The 21,701-nt window shown below is 43.1% G+C and overlaps 4 protein-coding genes across 6 annotated transcripts in view; 2 read left to right on the top strand and 2 right to left on the bottom strand.

The window, feature by feature from the left end:
- The first annotated feature begins 53 nt into the window (after positions 1-53).
- TIMM8B (translocase of inner mitochondrial membrane 8 homolog B) lies at positions 54-1,634 on the top strand. Its single transcript, XM_040976956.1, has 2 exons — positions 54-200; positions 1,241-1,634. Exons 1-2 carry the CDS (start codon positions 117-119, stop codon positions 1,406-1,408), a joined length of 252 nt encoding a protein of 83 aa, XP_040832890.1. The 5' UTR covers positions 54-116; the 3' UTR covers positions 1,409-1,634.
- A 685-nt stretch (positions 1,635-2,319) lies between these two features.
- NKAPD1 (NKAP domain containing 1) lies at positions 2,320-14,434 on the bottom strand. Of its 3 annotated transcripts, none has more exons than XM_040976953.1 (6): positions 14,384-14,434; positions 12,835-12,911; positions 9,661-9,761; positions 6,657-6,806; positions 5,297-5,350; positions 2,320-4,149 (listed from the first exon to the last, which is right to left on the bottom strand). In XM_040976953.1, exons 2-6 carry the CDS (start codon positions 12,901-12,903, stop codon positions 3,651-3,653), a joined length of 873 nt encoding a protein of 290 aa, XP_040832887.1. In that variant the 5' UTR covers positions 12,904-12,911; positions 14,384-14,434; the 3' UTR covers positions 2,320-3,650. The 3 variants fall into 3 exon arrangements, with proteins under 3 accessions (XP_040832887.1, XP_040832888.1, XP_040832886.1); XM_040976954.1 differs by lacking the exon at positions 14,384-14,434 and adding an exon at positions 13,951-14,358 and having other exon boundaries at positions 2,320-4,146; XM_040976952.1 differs by lacking the exon at positions 14,384-14,434 and adding an exon at positions 13,951-14,357.
- Positions 14,435-14,486: 52 nt separating this feature from the next.
- Positions 14,487-21,373, top strand: PIH1D2 (PIH1 domain containing 2). The gene is made up of 6 exons (XM_040976951.1): positions 14,487-14,759; positions 15,584-15,788; positions 16,920-17,043; positions 17,397-17,642; positions 17,903-18,168; positions 21,058-21,373. The coding sequence occupies exons 2-6, from the start codon at positions 15,615-15,617 to the stop codon at positions 21,190-21,192; spliced, it is 945 nt and encodes a 314-aa protein (XP_040832885.1). The 5' UTR covers positions 14,487-14,759; positions 15,584-15,614; the 3' UTR covers positions 21,193-21,373.
- DLAT (dihydrolipoamide S-acetyltransferase) overlaps positions 20,858-21,701 on the bottom strand; it is a 37,297-nt gene continuing 36,453 nt past the window's right edge. The window contains exon 15 of the mRNA XM_040976938.1: positions 20,858-21,133. The gene's annotated coding sequence lies outside the window, so the exon portion shown is untranslated. The remainder of the gene's footprint in view (positions 21,134-21,701) is intronic.

Below are 21,701 nucleotides of genomic sequence, written 5' to 3'. Positions count from 1 at the left end.
TTCCACGGCTGGACGACAAGGAAGCAGCGGCCGCTGTCGCCGGAAGTGGCGGGGCGGGACGATGGCCGCGCAGGCGCACGCGGGCTGGTCGGCAGATCCCGCCAGCGGTGCGGAGGATGGCTGAACTCGGGGAGGCGGACGAGGCGGAGCTGCAGCGCTTGGTGGCGGCGGAACAGCAGAAAGCTCAGTTCACGGCACAGGTGCGGGAAGGGCTGGCGAGCGGGGAGGAAGGGCAGGGTCCGGGCACGCGCACAGCCGTAACCCTCTCAGAAGAAACCAGTCTATGGGGGCGGGAGAGCAAGGGGGGGGGATGCCTGAGCCTGTGAAACTGTATCCTAAAGATTTTTCTAAATGAGGGTAAGACTTTAAAAAAGAAACGAGTCTACAGTGAAGCTCAGCGTCCGGAAGATCCAGGAGCGCGGTGTGGGTGGGCGTTCGGGGCATCCGGCCCCCGCCCTGCCTCGGCCCCTTTGCAGCCCACGCGCCCCTCAAGACGACAGCCATTCCCTGTGGGTTCTGGTTTGTCGGCGCCCATCACTGCCTCTCTGGGTTGTGAAGCTCCTAATGGAGCATAGCACCAAGACATTAATGAAGGAAGCTGGCTTTAAAATAAGGGCTTTGGAACTTGAGCCCTGGAGGTAAACCTAAGGGCCCGGAGGGGACCCTTAATGGCCGTGTGACCTTGGACGAAGTGCTTAGTCACGCCTCCTAAATGAAGCTGGTGATGGCCGTCTTAACCCCAAGCTCGGAATGGCTAGCTCTCTGTACCTGGTAAAATCCTCCCATTTGAGGGGGCCGCAGGGAGTGATACGTGAAGGATGAGCAAAAGTCTCTGGGTCGTGAAAGTCCGTTAAGTGCATGTAGTTTTTCTGCCTTTGGTGTATTTTTATGGGGAGGTGGGTCCATAACCTTCACCAGATTCTCGAATCCGCCGGAGTCCCCAGAAAGCTTAATAAGAACTACTCTTCTGTGGATGGGTGTAGGGATGTACGAGTGTAGTGGTTCAAGGGAATATATGGGTCTGGTCCTAGGCACTTTCAAGGTACTTGTAAATACGATTTAGGTCCTACCTCAGAATTTGCCGTTTGTGTGGAAATGAATATTTGGGCCTTATTGGTGACAAATGTGAACAGCAGGCTCAACAGGGCTCTCCGGTTTGTGGTTAGGAGGGTTTTGTCAGGTGATGGAGGGCTGTGAAAACCTACCTGCATCCTCCAGTGGCGGTTTTCTTTCTGCTTAGGTGCATCACTTCATGGAGCTTTGTTGGGATAAGTGTGTGGATAAGCCGGGGAATCGCCTGGACTCTCGCACTGAAAACTGTCTCTCTAGCTGCGTGGACCGCTTCATCGATACAACTCTTGCCATCACTGGTCGGTTTGCCCAAATTGTACAGAAAGGAGGGCAGTAGGCTATCCAGAGAGAATGACAGAAGCTGCAAGAGACTCCTTATTAAGCGGACTGAAAGACAGAAGGGAGAAGTTGCCTTCCCATTGGCAGGGCAGCCTCAGGCTGTTTCCAAGTCTGTTGGTGCTAAAAAGTTAACAAATCAAATGTGGAAAAACTGGTTTATTTATTTGGAATTAAATTCCAGGTTGTATCACATGCATTATTAAATAAATATCAATCCAACTTTTTTTTCCATCTCATTTTAGTGTTTAATATATGGAGAGATCTCTGGTTTGTAGGAACCACTAGAAACAAATATGTCCCAAGGCCAATAGTGCAAATAGGAAGCTAAATTTTTGCAAAACCACCCAGAGTTGTAGGTTAATGGTTTGAAGAACCATCAAAGCCCCACCTAAGGCACAGAGGAGAATTTGGGGTTGAGAACAGTGAAGAACAGAAAATAGCTTTATTGCTTATACATAACCAGAAAGTTAATTATGACCTCCCCTGCCCAGAATAAAAAAAAATTTTAAACAAAAACAGGAAAGATGTGTATTCCTTGGGAAGGAGATAAGCCTCTTGGAATGGCAGGGGAAAACCAAGACCCAAATAAAGCCAGCTTCATGGGGTTGCCTTGTTCTACTGGCCCACTGTCCCAAGTCCATGCTTAGAATCCGTATTCATAGAACACATATGAAATGCCAATTCATGGCTGAAAATTCCCAACAAAGTTTCTGTATGCTACAAGGAAACATTTGCTTTAGCTTCAGAGGTAGTAACTACTCTTCCCTTTTAGTTTGCCCACGAGTTCCAAAGATAAAATACATACCATGGGACATCAGTAACTGAGTATCAAAGTATATTTCAAATAAATATCCCAAAAGATAGCACCCATTCACAATCAGGGATAGGGCACATCTGGCCAACCATGTGTAAAACCAAGCACTTTATTAGAAATCTGTTTCATAAAGAACAAACGTGGTAGTGAGGACTATGAAATACCACTTCATGGAATGCTGTCGTAGTTGTATTCTATTGCTGGTGTTAAACAGTCATGCTAGCATGAAGTATCTATTTCGTTGGGGAAGTGAGGCCGGGGAGGATCACTTACCTGCACTGTAACTTAACAACTGATTACTGGCAGAACCAAGAACAAGAGACTGAGTTTGCAAGATTTTTACTCAGCCCATTAAGTGACAGCCAGAGATAAACAACAGTGAAGGTCACTTGATGTTTTCTCCCTTCACCAAGTTTCACGTGTGTTCTGCCAGCCTTCTCAGGGGTAGCCTGGTTTACGCACAGTAGGGGTCAACAGTACAGCAAGGGGAAATGATGTGGCCTCTGCTTGGTGCTTAAACTCTTAATGGCAGACTGGAAGAAATGGTAATGTCCCTGAGAAGCCTGTTTCCATTTTTAAAATGATTAACTTAGTTTCAGGGAAATCTTTAAAATCAGTAATAAAATTTAGAAATAAACAAGGAAGATAACATTCAAATGGCACTTGCTGCCCTGAATCCTGTTCAGGACAGCGTTAAGACAGATGTTCCTAATGCTTTCTCACTTTCTACAACTGAAGAAATAATCTCAAACACATCCATTTAAACATAGAGCAATGTAACTAGAAAACTACTTACCACCCAATTACCGTGTTTGGGGAGTGGGGTATATTAACTAGCTCTTGACCCCGTCCAGCAGGGAAATTTGGGAAAATCCTAGTCCCTTCTAGCAACAAGTCAATGAATGTTACCACAAAGAGAAAAGGTATGTTCCTAGGCCAGTTTCTTCATTAAATAAACTGGACCACAACTGTAGGGTCAAAACATAGAAGGATCAAAGCACCTAGCATGAAAACAGGTCAGCTGTGAAACCTGCTGTGTTCCCATCATTCTGTTCTATTCAGTGATGGCTCCAATCCACCTCCTGATCCCAGCCATTTGTTTCTCCAAATTCAACATTCTCATGTGTATACAGGCCATTATTAGGTTCAGCTTTCTATTAGTTTGGGATATATATTCTCTATACTATAGGTAATTAATCACCAAAAATAATCTCTTCAAGAAGCCTTCGTAACATAATACCAGATTCTCCACTAACAAGTGGGGATCAGGTTTAACAGGCTTAAATAGAAGACAAGAAGGCTGTCAGAACACATACAGATGGCACAAAACAGCTCTGACCCTCTGCAGTGAATGAGTCACTGGCAAAACCCCAAGGCATCCAGTGCTGTCAATCTCCAGTCACTTGAGAAACAATTTCTTTCCCATTTAGTCATCCTCTGAGCTCTCAGCAGACCTTTCATCTGTAGCCACTTTCCAATTTGTGCGTTTGTTTGTCCTCTGCTGTATTTCATTGTTAGCTACAGGAATATGGACTTTATCCCCCCTTTTCCTTTTGGTCTTCTTAGTGTCTCTTTCCTCACTCTCCTCAGAGCTGCTAGATGCTGAATCGTCTGACTGTGAAGTGTCATTTTCTGCTTCTATGATCGAAGCAGGTTTTTTGAGAGACTTTTTCCTGGATTTTTTCTTGCGCTTATGTGGTTGTTTCCGTTTCTTGGTACTAGAAGCTCCAGCGTCTGAGCACTCACTTGATGAATCTGCTGTTACATCTGTGGCTTCCTTTTTGCTTTTCTTCTGTTTTTTGTGTGACCGTTTTTTCTGCTTCTTTTTGTGGGATTTCTTCTTCTTGTGTTTGTGAGATTCATGAGTTGATGACTTTACTAGGGGAGAAGCTTTTTTCCCATTGGTAATATCTTGATGATCACTACTAATAAAAAATAAAAAGTGTGTTAGTCTTAGTATTCTGCATTTTAGATAGGAAGCTGGGGCTAACACCTGAAGTTTAAACCAAAATTGACATAGGTTTGCTGTGAGACCTATTATTCTCATGTTTGTGTTTCCTCATCTTTCACAATGAAAACAATCCTAATTTACCATACTGAGTTACTGTATGGAATAAACAATAATCCCCTTATCCAGTTTTCACTGTGATTTCAGTTAGCTGGGCTAACACGCAGTCGAAAAATACTAAGTGGAGAATTCCAGAAACAAAAGTTTTCAGTTACATGCCATTCTGAGTTGCATGAGGAGCTATCACACTGTCTGGCTCCAACCTACCCGGGACAAGAACAATTCCTTGGTCCAGTACATCTAGTGTATCTACCACCCACTCATTAAGTATTTTGTAGTCTTCCAAGTTATCTGTCTAGGTCTAGCAGTACACATATGCAAATAATGTTTATTTTACTTCATGGCAACAGGAATGTTGTTGATGACACACACCAAAGAAAAACTTTAAAGTTGTATCTTCAAGTGAAAAATAAAAATTAAAGACATATATGTCTAAGAAAACAATATACTAACATTCAGCACTCTCTACAGTCTCTGGTGTTCACTGGGAGGTCTTGGAAAGTAGCTCTCACAGACAAGGGGATAAAAACCTAAATGTGGGGCAAGTGTGTGCCAAGTGGCTAAGAAGCTGGGTTGGGAAGCCTAAAGCCTCCAAGTCAGGTTCCAATGCAGTTCCAGCTTCCGGCTAATGCACACCCTGGAAGTCAAGAGGTGATGGCTAAAGTAGTTGGAGCCTCACTTCAGCAACCTAGTCTAAGGGCCCAGCTCACAGCTTCAGCAACTCCCAGCCCAGGGCTATGTGGTCACTCGCAGGATGAAACCAACAGATGTCAGTTCTCCATCTGTCTCATCTTTGTCTCAAAAAATTAAAAAATGTTTACAGAGATGCCAAACACCCACCAGAGAAAAGAACAGGGATCACTCCCAAGTGAAGCACCTGCTATGACTCTAGTTCACATTGCAATGGCAAATGTTACATCCTCTCTCAAATTTAGAGAGCTCAACTTACAATACAGAGTGTACTAACTACAGTTTCTTCCTGTCTCTAAGCTCATATTCCTTACCTGTCTGTTTCAAATTCTTCAGGGTATAATTCTTTATAACCACTGTGACCCCATCTGTAAGATGACACATGACGTGTATTGTTAAAGCACATACACACTGTGGAAATTACTTTTTGGAATACAAGCATGCATACACACATCCTTAAGAACAACAAAAAAATACAGTGCAGAAAAACCAACATTAGGCACAGCTATTTTTCTGCACTGTGTGCTATCATTTCAGACACGAAAGGTTACTTTATTTAGCATTCTCTTTCTTAAGAATCACTGATTTTGCTCCTAAGTTATGAAGCACTCTTCTGAAAATACTTCAAAATGTAAAATTCACTCTTTTAAAGTATAATGCCTCATGCCCATAACAACCATTAACCTACTTTTTGTAGGATTGCTTATTCTGGATAATCATTCAGGATGTAGTCTTCAGTGTCTGGCTTCTTAGCTACATTTTAAGGTTCGTCCTACGTCCTAGGATGTGCATCACTACTTCAGTCCTTCTGCCACTTAATAATCGTTCACTGAAAAATTATCCCACATTTCGTTTAGCTATTCATCTGACATTTGGGATTCCACTTTTTGGCCATTATGAAAAATTTCTTCTTTATTATATCATGATACAGTTCACTAGGTTCCGGGATTTTTCTTCCCTACTCCCCAAATACACTTCCCGCACTGATTTCCCACATATTATAGCAATAGTGCAGTCCTTCATAAACAGTCATAAATCCATCATTCTGCTACCTAAGCTATCCCAACACTGTACGCATGGACAATGGCAGAGTCCAGCATCCTATTATCAAGATATATTTAATTTTCATTGAGAGTCCATTTTCGGTTTGGAAATAGACATACAGTATACTGCATTGTATCTTCACTTCTGGATATGACAGTCTCTACTGCACAATTACTATACATCCCCTTAAATGAAAAGGTATAAAAGAAAATCAATAGCAGGAAGAAAAATAAAAAATTTACAACAACATGAAGTTAAATAACATGCTACTGAATGACCAATGAGTCGAACAAATGAAGAAAATCAAAAACCTTAAAACACTGACCTATTAGTGAATAAGAAAAATACATTTTTGAAGAAATGAAAATAAAAACAAAAACATCAAAATCCATGAGATCCAACATAAACAGCACTAAAAGGGCCACTGATCCTGTATTTTGCGTGAAGGCTGGCTTATATCACACAGAACATATGATATTTGTCTTTTGGGGATTGATTTTGTTCACTGAGCCATTATGAAATATCTTGCAATGAATCCTTGTGTAAGTTTTTGTGAGGACACCTGATTTTTGACAAGTACACATTCTCAAAACAAGTATAATTAACAGTCATAGGAATTTAGTCACAAACCTGTCTGGCATGTTAGCTTCATAATCATATAACTTCTTGTTCCAGGATTTAGCCTTAAGAAAATCGTCCTCCAGTGTCCCAGAAATTTCATTCTTTGGCTTCCAGTACTCTCTATGACCTTCTTCATCAAAGCCATCACTACGCATCCGGCTGTAAGAGAAAGCAAATTTTAGACTTAAAAGCACCTTGGGAGGTAACTAAAGAACATCAAACATGGGACTAGAACAGTGGTGTGGCAGGCTAGCACCTGCTACCACCGGCATCCCACATGGGTGCCAGTTCATATCCCAGCTGCTCCACTTTCCATCTAGCTCTGCTTAACAGCTTTGGAAGGTAGCAGAGGATGGCTCAAGTACTTGGGTCCTTGCAGCCATGTGAAAAAAGTTCCTGCTGACAGCTTTGGATGAGCTCATCTCTACTGCTGGAGCTGCTTGGGGAGTGAACCAGCAAATGGAAGCCATTCTTCTGTCTGTAAAATCTGGTTTTCAAATAAAATACATCTTTTGACCACTTGGGAGACCCAGAAGATCCTAGCTTCTGGCTTTGGATCGGCTCAGCTCCGGCCACCGTAGCCATTTGGAGTGTAAACCAGCAGATGAAGATTTTTCTTTGTCCTTTCTGTAAATCTGCCTTTCCAATAAAAATAACATATCTTAAAAATAAGTAAATAAATAACTACAGGAAATAACATATCTTAAAAATAAGTAAATAAATAACTACAGGAACTATCTCTTCCTGCCTACATATCTGTGAAGTCCAGCGGCAGGAAGAATTTGATGATTCCTTCTCATCCTGTTGTAGACTACAGATGAAATCAGTTCTGGATTACATCGTGCTGTGACTGACTGCCCACTAGAAGACATAACACAATCACAATTGGGAACATGTCATCACCCTACGGATTCTGAAATATACTTCCCTTTGCTGCAAACCAAAAAATAGGTGCTTGAAGCAGAAATAAGGCCTAACCACTACGAACTGGACAGTAAGTCAGTTAACAAAATGTTTAAGGGCCTCCTACATGCCAGATACTGTTCCAACTAGTAAACAGAAGAACTACTGAGACAGTCAGAATGCCTATTCCTAAGAGACCATCCCTTCATACAAAAACATTTATGGTCCCAGTGCCGTAACCTAGTAGCTAAAAGTCCTTGCACGTGCCAGGAGCCCGTGTGGGTGCCGGTTCTAATCCCAGCGGCCCCACTTCCCATCCACTTCCTGCTTGTGGCCTAGGAAAGCGGTCGAGGACAGCCCAAAGCCTTGGGACTCTGCACCTGTGTGGGAGAACCAGAAGAGGCTCTAGGCTCCTGGCTTCAGATCAGCACATCTCCAGCCATTGAGGCCACTTGGGAATGAATCAATGAATGCTTCCTTTCTGTCTCTCCTATCTGTATATCTGATTTTCCAATAAAAATAAATCTTTAAATTTTTTTTCTTGGAAAGCCAAATTTAAAGAGGCGAGACAAAAAGATCTATTTGCTGGTTCACTCCCCAAGTGGCTGCAGCAGCCAGAGCTGAGCCAAAACCAGGAGCCAGCAGCAAGTAGCTTCTTCCAAGTTTCCCATGCAAGGTCCCAAGGCTTTGGACTGTCCTTGACCACTTTCCCAGGCCACAAGCAGGGAGCTGGATGGGAAGTGGAACAGCCAGAAATCAAACAAGCAGCCATATGTGATCCTGGCACACAAGGTAAAGGATTTTAGCCACTAGGCTACTGCACCAGGCCCAAAGATGGTCTTATGTCTTGGAGATTTGCTATTCCATTAATTTAAAACCATAATTACTGGGCCCGGCACGGTCACCCACTGATTAAATCCTTGCCTTGTACATGCCAGGATCCCATACGGGTACCAAATCTAATCCCGGCAGCTCCACTTCCCATCGAGCTCCCAGCTTGTGGCCTGGGAAAGCTCCTGGCTCCTGGCCAGGTACGAGACATACCTGTATAATCCTTCATATTCATACTCAAAATCACCAAGAAGGAAACATAAAAGCCTATCAACTGGACAAAGAGAATAAGTATATGGGTAAAGAAAGGCTGAAAAACAAAAAGGAAGAATTAAAGAATGACAGAGAAAAGAGTTGGGGTTAGTTAGGGTTGTAAGATTCTAGGGCATAGGGCACGGCGTGGTGGCCTAGCGGCTAAAGTCCTCGCCTTGAACATGCAGGAATCCCATACGGGGACTGGTTCTAATCCCGGAAGCTCCTCTTCCCATCCAGCTCCCTGCTTGTGGCCCGGGAAAGCAGTCAAGGACGGCCCAAAGCCTTGGGACCCTGCACGCGCATGGGAGACCCGGAAGAGGCTCCTGGCTTCGGATTGGTGCAGCACCTGCCCTTGTGGTCACTTGGGGAGTGAGTTATCGGACGAAGATGTTCCTCTCTGTCTCTCCTCCTCTCTGTATATCTGACTTTGCAATAAAAATACAACCAACCTTAAAAAAAAAAAAAGATTCCAAGGCATAACAGAAGACACAGAACCTGGGACATTTTCAACTGTTCAAGACAGAGTTTGTAAATTTTCCACTGTAAATCAGGTACAAGGAAGGAGGACATATGCACCATGACCATTATCTTTGTTTGGGTCTAGATGAATGGATCCAGAAAGGTTTAAGGACTCACAGAACTGAACTTTTCTATCCTTAACAAAAAAAAAAAAAAAAAAAAATATTTATTTTCACTTGAAAGGCAGATTTTAGAGAGAGGAGCGGTCTTTCATCTACATGTTCACCCCCGAAACAGCCGTAACAGCCAGAGTTGAAGTGACCCAAAGCCAGGACTAGGCACTTCCAGTTCTCCCGCACGGTGCAGGCCCGAAGGACTTACGCCACCTGCACTGCAGACAGCTGGTTCAGAAATGGAGCAGCCAGGACACTAACAAACACCTATATGGGATAATGGTTCCACAGAAAAATGACCTACTATGCCCCAACCAAAACATTTTTAAACAAAAGTGGATGATTCTGAAAAAAGATGAGCATTCTTTTGGTTCTCAGAGCTGCGACTTCACCTTGAACTGCTGGGTAGCATTTTCCTTTTGTTCCCCCGGTAAGCATCTTCCATCTGCTTCTCTAGTTCTCTTATTTTCCACATATCTGATTCCTCCTGAATCTACATTTTTAAAAAAAAAAGAAACAAAAGTCAATTATTAAAAACATTAATTACAGAAAAATAAGTGACTGAAAACACAACCTGGACTAATTATTAGGTCACAGAGTAGGCTACGGTTAGGGACAAAGAAAACAAATTATGACTTCTCTAGAAATGTTAAATAATCCAACACAGATAGAATACCACAGCAATGAAACTTTTTAACCCCTTCCTAGACACACTTGTCACCCTATTAACTTTGCAATTAGCAAATGATAATCCTACAGGTCTCTAAAACACAATGATTTTTAACTGTATCTCTTCAAATAAACCTTTAGCGATTTTAGAAGGCAAATAAAGAACCATTTCCAGGATTTTCCTGAGAAGAAAAAAAGTTCAGAGATTTTGCCAAAGTCAGAAAACTATTAACAGCTCCTTAAACCCTAGATGAAGTGTCTTTTCATATTATAGTTATTACTAAAACCAACTCAAAATAAATGATATGGCGGCTAGAGAATTTCCTGAAAAACATGCCCACTGCCCAGAAAACATTTTTTTTTCTGAGTTCTAGCTAGATTCATTTCTCAGCTACCATTTTCAATTCTAACCTTACCAGACAAGTAGGTGGCATGATAGTAATTATATTTATGATCAAACCAAGAGTATAGTTACTAGAGAAAACTAAATAAGGGGTCTTGCCTGCATTTCATTAAATATACTCTTCTGGGTGGCTGCATTTATTTTTATGACCTCTATTCTCTACCCACACAGCAATAATCTATGTCTAGCCCCAGTGTTTCTTCTTTGCTTCAACTCTGAAGTTGTAAGTCTCTTCTCCATCTCCTTACCACTGCTTCTGTTGCAAATCCACACTGAATTCCACCTGGAACACTATCATAGCCTCCTAATTAGTCTCCCTGCCTTTTCTCTTACCTATCTACTTGCCATCCAGTCAACAAATCTTTCTAAAATACAAATATTGGGGCTGCCGCCTGCAACATTAGCATGTACATAGCTCTGGTTTAAGTCTTGATTAGTTCACTTCCAACATAATTCCCTATTGATGTGCTTTGGAAATAGCAGAAGATGGCCCAAGTGTTTGGGCACCCGCCACTCACTTGGGAGACCAGAATGGAATTCCTGGCATCGGCCCGACCCAGCAGCATCGACTGCAGCCATTTGGGGAACAAATCAGAGGCTGGAAGATCTGTCTCCTCTAACTCTGCATATCGAATAGATAAATAAATCTTAAAAAATTAAAACACTTAGGACCAGCACCAACATTGTGGTGTGACAAATGTGCCTGCAGCACTGGTATCCCATATTGGTTCGTGTCTTGGTTGCTATACTTCCAATCCTGCTTATGTCCTGACAAAGCAATGGAAAATGGCCCAATGTCCTGGCACCCTGTCCCTATGTGGGAGACCCAGAGAAGACTCCTGGCTTCAGATCAGTTCAGCTCTGGTCATTATGGTTATTTGGGGAGTAAACCAGTGGACAGAAGACTGCCCTCTTGGTCTCTCCTCTCTCTATAAATCTGCCTTTCAAATAAAAGTAAATAAACCTTTAAAAACACAAATATGATCATGCCATAACCTGCTTATGAACATTTGACAAAAAGACAAGACTCCAAGCATCATCACCCTACTGTCCTTTACCTCCGAGGCCTTATCTCTTAATACTAAAACCTAACCCTCCTTACTTCCTAGATGTGCAGTATTTTCTAGCATGTCATTTTCTTTGTTGTTGCTCTACTTAGTGGTGCATGATGCCCTCTGCTTGGAAAGCTCCTGTAGATCTAATAAACTAACAGCCATCCTCGCACAACCAGTTCAAGCACCAGCCGCTCAGCTTGGGACAGGCATTTGGCATGCCTGGTTCAAGTGCTGACTCCTCTATTCTACTTTTTTTTTTTGAAGATTTATTTAATTAAAAAGCTGAGACACAACTTGGGAAGGACAAAGACAAGCCCTGGCTCTGGCTATTGCAGGCATTTGGGAAGGAAATGGCAGATGGAAGACTTGAGTGTGTGTGTGTATACTCATACACTTGTGCCTCTCTGTGTCTGTCAAACAGACAAAAATGTGAGAGAGAGAGGACATTCCCACCTACTAATTCGCTGTCCAACTACCCACAGCTGCTAGACCTGGGTCAGGCTGAAGCTGAGAGCCAGGAACACAATCAGGATCTGCCCGTGTGGGTACAGAATCCCAGGACCAAGAGCATCACCACTCCTCCCAGGATCTGCAGTGGCAGAAAACCAGAGCTAAGAGCTGGAGGTGGAAATTGAACCCAAGGGGGCCGGCCAGAACTGTGGTCCATAGGGTTAAGTCACTGCCTGCAATGTCAGTATCCTGTATGGACACGGTTTGAATCCCAGCTGCTCCAATTCCAACCCAGCTTCCTTCTAATGCACCTGGGAAGGCGGCAGACTATGGCCTAAGTCCTTGGGCCTCTGCACTCACATGAAGAGACCTGGATGAAGCTCCTGGCTTCAGCCTGGCCCAACCTCAGTAACATCTATGACCATCTGGGAAGTAAACCAGGGAGTGAAAGATCTATCTCTCCTGCTATCTCTCTGCAACTGTGCTTTTCAAATTAAAAAATCTTTAAAACAAAAAAAAAAAAGGAGGGGAAGGGAAGGAGAGGGGAGGGAGGAACGGGGAAGTGAGGGGATGGGAGGGAAAGGGCGAGAAGGGGAGGGGAGGGGATTGGGAAGGCAAGAAGGGAAGGAGAGAAAAGAAAGTGGAAAGGAGCGGGGGAGAGGAGAGGGGAGGAGAGGGGAGAGGAGAAGGGAGGAGAGGAAGGAGGAAGGAAGAAAGGAAACCCAGGTTTTTAAAGTGAGCTGTGGAAAGCTCAACAGTTAGGCTTCATGCTTGCTCCTTATGACACCATTTCTAAATTCCCAAACTAGATTTCTTTATTCCTTCTTCAGTACTATATAGTTCTTTGCAAATATCTCTACTACACAAAACTTATCCAGTTTTTGGTATCTATTTCAGTAAATAATAAACCGCCTCTTCCCTTTGGCCCCTCAGCTGCATCTACTGCAGGCCCGCAGGGGCGTTGGCCGTGTCTGGCTTGTAGCTCCTACCTTATTGTGAGCATCTGTGTGCCGGATGACATTCCTCAGGAGGACTTTTCCCAAGGGAACACGGGACATCCTTCAATCTGAAATGAAGCAGTAACAAGTCATAAGTGTTTTCTTTATGACATTTCATAAAGAAGCATGACATAAAGCAAAGCTCCCAAACCACAAATTAGAGGAATAGTTTTTCCCTTACCATTAAAAAGGAATGGGGATGACTGTAATGTGAGGATGAAGACAGTGGAAGTCTTTGAAACACAACAAGACTGCAAAAAAAACACTAAGCTATCATGAGCACCTTTTATTTAACCTTCACAATAATTATTTTATATTAGGCAAACAGGGCCATCCTCCAACATCTGTGAGAACTGGCTCTGGGACCGCACTATAGATACCAAGATCCTTGTTTGCTCAAGTCCTTTACTCAAGGGTTTTTCAAAAATAATTCATGGAAAATTGAATTAAAAGCTATGTCTATTTTAGTTAAAAAAAAAAAAAAAACTTGAGGAGGCCAGCACTGTGGCATAATTGGTAAAGCTGCTGGCTATGGTACCATCCTATTTGGATGCCAGTTAAAGTCCCAGCTGCTCCACTTTGGATCCAACTCTCCACTAATAGCCTGGAAAAGCAGCAAAAGACAGCTCAAGTCCTTCGGAGACTTGAAAAAGCTACTGGCTCCTGGCTCCGGGATAGAGGAAGCTCCTGACTTCAAACCAACCCCTGCTCTAGCCTTTGTGGCCATTTAGGGAATGAGCCACCAAATGAAAGATCTATCTAACACTGCCTGCTACACCTTGAATCCAAGATGCGAAACCCGGTTCCAATGGCAAAGTGGATTTCCATTCCCATTTTCTAGATAAAGGTCCCTTTAACCCATTACTTGTCTCTGCAAACCACTCCAAGTCCCTTGTTTAGTTGTCAATTCTGGAACCCCAAGGTTGGCCATGACGCAAACACTGGAACTGAGACCATGTCAGGCGCAAGCGGGATGCCTAAATGTCTCCACTGGGGCACCGCCAGTCCTGACTCGTACTTTTAAACTTTATACGGAAACTGGGTACCAAGAATATTCCCGTGTGTGGGTAGCAGGGATTTTGTGCAATCACCCCCACGCTCACTCACCCCTCGATCCCGAGGTAATCAGGCATCTTGTTAGTGTGAGACGAAGAACCACTCCATTACAAGCTCTCCTCCGACCCAGGGCAGCTTCACCTTCCCAGCGCTTAGGCCCAGGCCCAGGCTGCCTCTCCCCAGCCCTGCCCGAGACTGGAGGGCATTCCCCGCCGACGCTCCGCTGGCCCCGACACCGCCGGGGAGGGTTGGGTTGGACTGCCCAGGACAAGAATGGAGGACGTTGTGGACGGGCACGACCTTCCGTTGGGCCCCAGGAAGTGTCTACGGCGCCTGAAGGGGCCTTCGGGGTTTCCACGTAGAAGACAGAGCGGACACCCCCATCTCCGTCACCGGGAGCCCTGCCCCCCGGCGGCCTCGGGGCTCCCGGGAACTGTCCCTAGCAACTCCCGCCCCACATAAATACACACAAAAACACCCATACCGTGCGCCGCAGCCTCGCGTGGCCGGGGTTGGGGAGAGGAGCAGCTTGGGAGGAAAAGGAGGGGGAGCTTCCCGTTCAGGCCGGAAGCCGTGCGCCCGAGAAATTCATCCCACCCACGGGAGAGCCAGAGACTCCCGCTGGGAGGAATTTTCTGGAGAGTCTGAAGACGTTGCCCGGCGTAGCAGGAAAACAGGTTGCTTCTAAAGGCGACCAGTGAGTCCCGCTCAGCTTAAAAATCAAGCCCGACCCCAGAGGGCGACACTCCGGAACTACACTCCGGACTTTCTGCCTGGAGCTTTCCGGACGAAATTAATTGTTGTACCTAGTTTGGTTACCCGGGAAACAGATGTCGCGGTTTGGGAACTGAGTTGAAGAGGTGGGTTCGGGAACTTTGGGGATGATTGTCCGTTACTTAAATTTCCCATTTAGTCTAACCGCGATATAGTACTGGAAGTCTCTAAACCTTTTTTCCTCGTCCTCGCAGTAATCCTAGAGAATCAGGATTATTTTGATATGGGTGGAGGGGAGAGGGATGCAGCTGAGAGTCATACATATATATTAATTGCTCCAGGTCACACAGTTTGTGGGAGATAAAGCTGGGATTAGGAAATGCTAGGCCGTCTCGGACTCTTTGCTCTTAACTGTTAAGGGCGTCACACACACACACGCAACTTGAGACACCTTTCACCCGATACTTGGGTGTTGGAACAAGAACACCAGGAAACTGAACTACTTTATTAGTATGGATACTAATAAAGTATGACTATTTTATTTTCTGGGGGTTCTAGGGAAGGTAAGGCCTTATGTGAGAGGATAACTGGAGCGTTTAGGAAGGGGTTCTAACCACAGATAGAATAAGGAAAACATCTGGGGCATCCCATGTGAGCATCTGTTGGAGTCCCAGTTGTGAAAGGGCCCCCAATGCTTGAACCCCTGCCACCCGCGTGGGAGACCCAGGCTCCTGACTGGCCTGGCCCACATCTGGCCACTTGGGGCCTTTTAGAGAGTAAACCAACAGATGGAGGAGCTCTAATTGCCTTTCAAATAAAATAACACCGTTTAAAACATAAGGAAAATATGAACTGCTGATATACAATGATTTAAAATAACTGACAAATTCTTAACCTTTTCCCTCTCTTTGAAAAAAGGAAAATAATCGCATTACACAGACTTTGACCTTTAAATCATGTCTTTCTATAGGCTTGAAAGGCCTCTCTCACCATCAAGCAGCATGACATCATCCAAGGCTTTGGTCACCCAACTTAACCAATTCTGGAACCTTCTCGACGATCTTGCTGAAAGTGACCCTGAGCGTTACAATAAATTCATCCAGCAGGAGCTGAGGGAGGGACAGCAGCTGTTTGCCAGCCCAGAACCACAATTCTGTCTACAAACCAGGATTCTAGTACGTATAGTGCCAGGAAGGAAGGACTGGGTGAAGTGATCTTGGAACAGCTGGAAAATGACCTTATACATTAGCTATGGCTACTTAAAAAGAAGAGAGGGCACAGCACGATAGCCTAGCGGCTTAAGTTCTCACCTTGGACCCACTGAGATCCTAGGTGGATGCCAGTTCGTGTCCTGGCAGCCCACTTCCCATCCAGCTCCCTGCTTGTGGCCTGGGAAAGTGATCTAGGGCAGTGCAAAGCCTTGGGACCCTGTGCCCACATGGGAGACTTGAAAGAAGCTCCTGGTTTTGCATCGGCTCAGTTTCAGCCATTTACTCTAGGGGAGTAAATCAGAGGATGCAAGATCTTTCCACTGTCTCTCTTCCTCTATGTCTATCTAACTTTCCAATTAAAAAAAAAAAAAACTAAGAAAAAAAAGAGAGAAAGATTCATATTTGAAAGGCAGATTTTATAGGTGAGATTGATCTTCCATTCACTGGTTCGTTTCCCAAATGGCCACAATGGCTGGACTGATTTGAAACCAGGAGCTTCTTCCAGGTGAAGAAGCCCAAGGCTTCGGGCCCTCCTCTGATGTTTTCCCAGGCCATAAACAGGAAGCTGGATCAAAAGTGGAGCGTGTCCACATGGGATGCTGACACTGCAGGCAGAGGTTTAGCTTGCTATTTTACCATATCGGCCCAGCTGTGGCTACTTTACCACAAGGAAACTTCAGGGAGAACTTCTCTCCAAGTAGAAACACAATGTGGAAAAATTTGCTCAGGAGTAAATAGGAAATTCATTCATGACACACTTTGGAGATCTCAAAATCAGACACGTTTTCCTGCTAGAATAAAAAGCAAAAGTAATATTATTTACTAGAAGACCATGGAATTGATGCTTCTTCAGATAAAGTGATTATCGGGTTGGAAAGACAGAAATGGTGAAATAGGGTCAAATGCACCTGAAACAATTGCTTGGGTCAGTCCCTGTTTCCCAGCAGTTCCTTTGGGAGCAGCAATCAGACTTTTTGATGAAGAGTGAGTAGCTTTAAAGAAACAGGGTATCTGTATAATTTACCAATTTCAATACATGGACTAAAATTCCTCAAACACTCGGTTTTGAGATGTGCAAACTTATTTGCTTCCTAGAAACCGAAAGAAAAATCGCTTTTTATCAATCTATGTCAGTGGAAACGGATCCCAGCTCCCCAATCAACCACTCATCCAATACCACTAAGTCTCGGCAGACCAGAAGATGTCTTTGAAACCACAGGTACAACGAATTAACAGAGAAAAGGCACATTTCAAATACTTTATTGGAAATAAGCATGAACCAGATTTTACTTGGGACAAACATTTCAGGTATTTTATTTCATGGCAATATAATGACAAATCAGTGCACTTTATGCAAACTAATATTGTCCAATTTTTCCAATATTTTTAACCCATATAAAAATGTCAAGGAATACCTTACTAGACTTTATACAGCACCATTTTCATTGCCTCTGAAAAAATACAGAAATAGAATTTCTATTTCCAGCTCTCTCAGGAATATGGTTTAATGATTACCTGACAATATCATTAGTGCAATAAGTTGTTTTTATGTCAAACCCTCTGCATGCACAGATGCCTACACAGTCATCGATGTTGCCTGCAACCCTGAGGTTCTCCAGGCAGCAGGAAAAGACCACATGAAGAAAGACGAGTTAATAAAGATTACCATGCAGTGCATTGAGGAGCGGCTCCAGGTCACACTCTCACACTCATACCACATTGCCAACTTTAGAATAAAAGGAAGCATTCAACGAATGAAACAAAATTTGATGGGTATCCAAACTGACTCAAAAGATTTAACAGAGAAAAAAAGAATGGGTAAGTTGATGAATCCTTTACGTTTTACAAACTAAGTGTGGATTTTAAAGGTGAGAAATTTAGAACAGAAAAAGGTAAAAATCAGATATAAGAAATCTGAAAAGATTTTTAAAATCCTGCCTTTTCAGCCCAAAACTCTGGAGAGCGTTAGTTCCCAACCTAATTTAATTGTAGTTTTACCTGTTATCAAGAAATATATATTATAGCTGGTAATTTGAGAGTATCTTGTGATTTTTATCTCCCCCTTTTTTTCTGTGAAGGACATAATCTTGTACAGATAAGAAGCAGTACTGGCAGCAATCCAGATCACTTTCCTCAACTCTTACTGCCAAAAACACAAGTCTCAGGCAAAAAAGGATGTCTGATAGAAGAGATTTCTAGTACCGAAATCCAGGAGGCAATGACAGTACCAGCCTATGAACTAAAGATTGTGAAGGATGAGAGCGAGAAGCCTCTGAAGATTGAAGTGAAAGTGGAATTACCTGGTATTAACTCGGTCTCTCTCTGTGACCTCAGTGTTTCTGAGGTAAGTTGAGTAGATAATGTACTGGCCTTATGGTATATCCAGGGAATTGTCTCCAAGAGCCTCCATGGATACAAACATCCTCAGATGCTCAAGCCATTTATATAGGATGATACACTTCTGCTATCCATTTTGTTAAGAATGTCATACATGCAGAGGAAATTTTTTTTCAAGATTTTTTTTAATTGGAAAGCCAAACATACAGAGAAGAGAGACAGAGAGGAAGATCTGCCATCTGTTGATTCATTCCCCCAAGTGGCCACAATGGCTGGAGCTGGGCTGATCCAAAGCCAGGAGCCTGGAGCCTCTTCCGGGTCTACTCTATGGGTACAGGGTCCCAAGGGTTTAGACCATCCTTGACTGCCTTCCCTGGCCACAAGCAGGGAGCTGGATGGGAAGTAGGGTGGCTGGGACATGAACTGGCATCCATATGGGATCCTGGCAGGGGCAAGATGAAGACTTAAGCCACTAGGCTACCATGCTGGGCCCACTTCTAGTATACTTTAAATTATCCCTAGATCCCTGTAATGCCTAATGCAATATAAGCACTATGTAAATAGTTGTTACACTATGTTGTTTAGAGAATCATGAGGGAGACAAAAGGGCATTTATATCAGTACAGATGGAACTGCATTCTCAGTCTAAAGTTAGCTGAATCTATGGATACTGAACTTAGAGATCTGATTTGGCGGGGGGTTGGGGGGGACTACCATACTGTACAGTTGTAGAAGTTAACATTTACTGTGTTAGGCTGTAGCAACAAATTTCAGAACTTCAGGACCCTGCGATAACTTTCTCAGGTTACACAGCAGCTAGCCTCTGCTTTTTAAGTCTCATACATTTCAAGATCCAGGTGAAGGAGAAGCTCTCATTACAACAGAGTGAGAACAGGAACAGTTAAACCATGCAATAAACCCTTTAACTGCAATTTCAACTATGACATGCATCACTTCCGCTCACATTCCACTGGCCAAAGTTAGTTATAAGATAAAACCCTAGACCTGCAGGACTGGGAGAGGAGCAGGCATTGTGACACAGAAGGTCAGGCCTACGTGTGCAGCACCAGTCACCTATATTTGAATTGCTGGTTCAAGTCCTGCCTGTTCAGACCTGGTCCTCTGGCTGCTGCAGCCATGGGAGATGTGAAGCAGCACATGGGGCTAACTCTCCCCATCTGTTACTCTGCATTTCAAATAAGTAAATGCTTATTTTAAAAAATAGGACTAAAGTTAAACAAAAACTAGGATCGGAGAATGTATCTTCTCAGACACTCAAGAAACAACATGGTAAGGATGTATGAATTTACAGAAAAGGAAAATAGGAACAATTTTGTAGTCTACTGCAGTTCACCCTTTTGGTCACACAAAATTGCTTCTTACATAAAAAAAAAAAAAAAAACCTCAAATCCCATTGGCAGACTCGAAAAGTAGAGGATTTTCCCCTGTATTCTGTTCCTTTTGTGTCACACCTGTAATATTCAGTGCCAAGTTATATTATTCCCTCAAACTCTTCCATCACAGGATGTCAGTACAGCGAGTTTTATCATAACCCGTATTCTCACTTCACAGCAAAGAAAACAGGGTGCACTACATAGTCACTGGCACTTCATTCTGACAGTCCTCAGGGCAGATATTACAACCCTTTCCTGGAGGCAGAGGGCATTCTTACTAGCTCCCCTGGTCACCTGGCCATCAGCTCCATTCTCCTCCCTGACCTTCAGCACCATCCCTTGGTTAGCCACATCTGGGAAATGTTGGGATTAAAGGATGTTTTCAATTTGGAAGTCACTAGTCCAGGCTGCCTGGTAGCATTGTTTCCAGCAGTGCCACACTCATTCATTTTAGACACACACATATCTCAAGACTTAGTTCTTTAGACTTAAAGGAAAAACTGAGGATTTACTAAAGTGTAAAGGGGCATAAAAAACTGTGATTTAACCTTTCTGTAGACTGTTTTAGTCAGCCTTTGTCAACCCAAAAATTCTCAGTTTTATCGTTTACTGGTTAAAAATGTAAGTTTCATTTTTGATGCAAGTCTTACAATGTCTGATTTTTTGTATTCCCTTCTAATTGCACTTGCCAAGTGGGCTGTTGTTTTGCATATACCTTGTGAAATGTAGTCAACAGAACCAATTCATGCTAGCAGCATCCTATTCCCTACTACTCGATCTAAAACCACAGGTAAACCTAGGTATATTGTTTTAAAAACTACTGTGCTGGCTTCCTTCAAAGTTTTATCACTGTGAAACATAAGCATACCATATGATACTCCGTTCTGTATCCTCACTGCTCCATTTCTGCCCCAGATCACTAAAACGGGCTAGAAAAGCACCTGCTGAACCTCCTGGTCCCGACTTCAGGCTGTTGCCATGTAAGGAGTAAAGGAGCAGATGGGAGATACCTCTCTGTTAACTTTTACTTTCAAATAAATAAATCTTTTTTTCCCCAAATACTTATTTTTAGTTGAAAGGCAGATTTACAGAGACAGAAAGATCTCTCTGCTTGTTTACTCCCTAAGTAGCTGCAAGAACCAGAATTAAGCCAATCTAAAGCCAGGAGGCAGGTGTTTTTTCCAGGTCTCCCATATGGGTACAGTGCCAAGGCTTTGGGCCATCCTCCACTGCTTTCCCAGACCACAAGCAGGAAGCTGGATGAGAAGTGGAGCAGCTGGGACTATAACCAGTACCCGTATACAATGCCAGCCCTTGAAAGTAGAGAAATAACTAGTTAAGTCACCATACTGGTTCCTTGAATGGAGTGATTTTTAATTTATTATTCATTCTAAGTCTTGTGGCATTAAGTGAGATCATCAAGGCAAAGAATAAGGAGAAACACATTTTAACCTGGAAATACTTTTCATTTTTTCATCTAAGAAATCTTGCTTTCTTCTTAGGATGATCTGTTGATTGAGGTCTCTGAGAAGTACAGACTGCATCTGAATCTTCCAGAATCTGTTGATACTGAGACAACTACAGCAACATTTATCAAAGGGAAATCCAGATTAATTATCACCATGCCACTGGCATAAAACAAGCACATCTGTCTTTTGGATTTTTAGTAACATCATGTGAATTATATGAATCTAATAACAGGTAGAGATGTAGTGGTTTAAAAATTTTTTTTAAACATTCATTTTGATGCAATTAAAATTCTTCTTCAGCTGTGACTTGACCCACATTTTCTTCTTAAATAAACTTAGCTTCAACCAACTATTAAAAATAGTGTAATCATGATGTAACTTCTGGTGATCTTTAAGTAACATAAATACTACTGGGGAGAATTCTATCACTTGCAAGTTAACAGATGGGAACTCTCACTTTATTGCTTGGGAAATAAATGTTAAACCTGTAGAATTTTTTTAAAGATTTATTAATTTTTATTAGAAACACAGATATACAGAGAGAAGGAGCAAATATTTTCCATGCGCTGATTCACTCCTGAAGCAGTTGCCAACAGCTGGAGCCAAGCTGACCTGAAGCCAGTAACCAGGAACCACCCCATCACCCCAGATGTCACCCACAAGGGTGCAGGGTCTCA

Source organism: Ochotona curzoniae, unplaced genomic scaffold, assembly GCF_017591425.1.
Source record: "Ochotona curzoniae isolate NIBS_2020 unplaced genomic scaffold, NIBS_Ocur_1.0 contig_2723, whole genome shotgun sequence".
Classification (NCBI taxonomy): Eukaryota; Metazoa; Chordata; class Mammalia; order Lagomorpha; family Ochotonidae; genus Ochotona; species Ochotona curzoniae.
This window is presented reverse-complemented; position numbering and strand designations above follow the sequence as displayed.

Excerpts from the sequence above, each read along its gene's own strand:
- NKAPD1 (XM_040976953.1), bottom strand. The coding sequence starts at position 12,903 with ATGTCCCGTGTTCCCTTGGGAAAAGTCCTCCTGAGGAATGTCATCCGG. Across the intron at positions 6,807-9,660 it reads ATGCTACCCAGCAGTTCAAG|CCGGATGCGTAGTGATGGCT; the intron begins GTGAAGTCGCAG and ends TTTCTCTTACAG. Across the intron at positions 5,351-6,656 it reads GAAGCTAACATGCCAGACAG|ATGGGGTCACAGTGGTTATA; the intron begins GTTTGTGACTAA and ends GTCATCTTACAG.
- PIH1D2 (XM_040976951.1), top strand. The coding sequence starts at position 15,615 with ATGACATCATCCAAGGCTTTGGTCACCCAACTTAACCAATTCTGGAAC. Across the intron at positions 17,044-17,396 it reads AGATGTCTTTGAAACCACAG|ATGCCTACACAGTCATCGAT; the intron begins GTACAACGAATT and ends CTGCATGCACAG. Across the intron at positions 18,169-21,057 it reads GTGACCTCAGTGTTTCTGAG|GATGATCTGTTGATTGAGGT; the intron begins GTAAGTTGAGTA and ends CTTTCTTCTTAG.
- TIMM8B (XM_040976956.1), top strand. The coding sequence starts at position 117 with ATGGCTGAACTCGGGGAGGCGGACGAGGCGGAGCTGCAGCGCTTGGTG. Across the intron at positions 201-1,240 it reads AAGCTCAGTTCACGGCACAG|GTGCATCACTTCATGGAGCT; the intron begins GTGCGGGAAGGG and ends CTTTCTGCTTAG.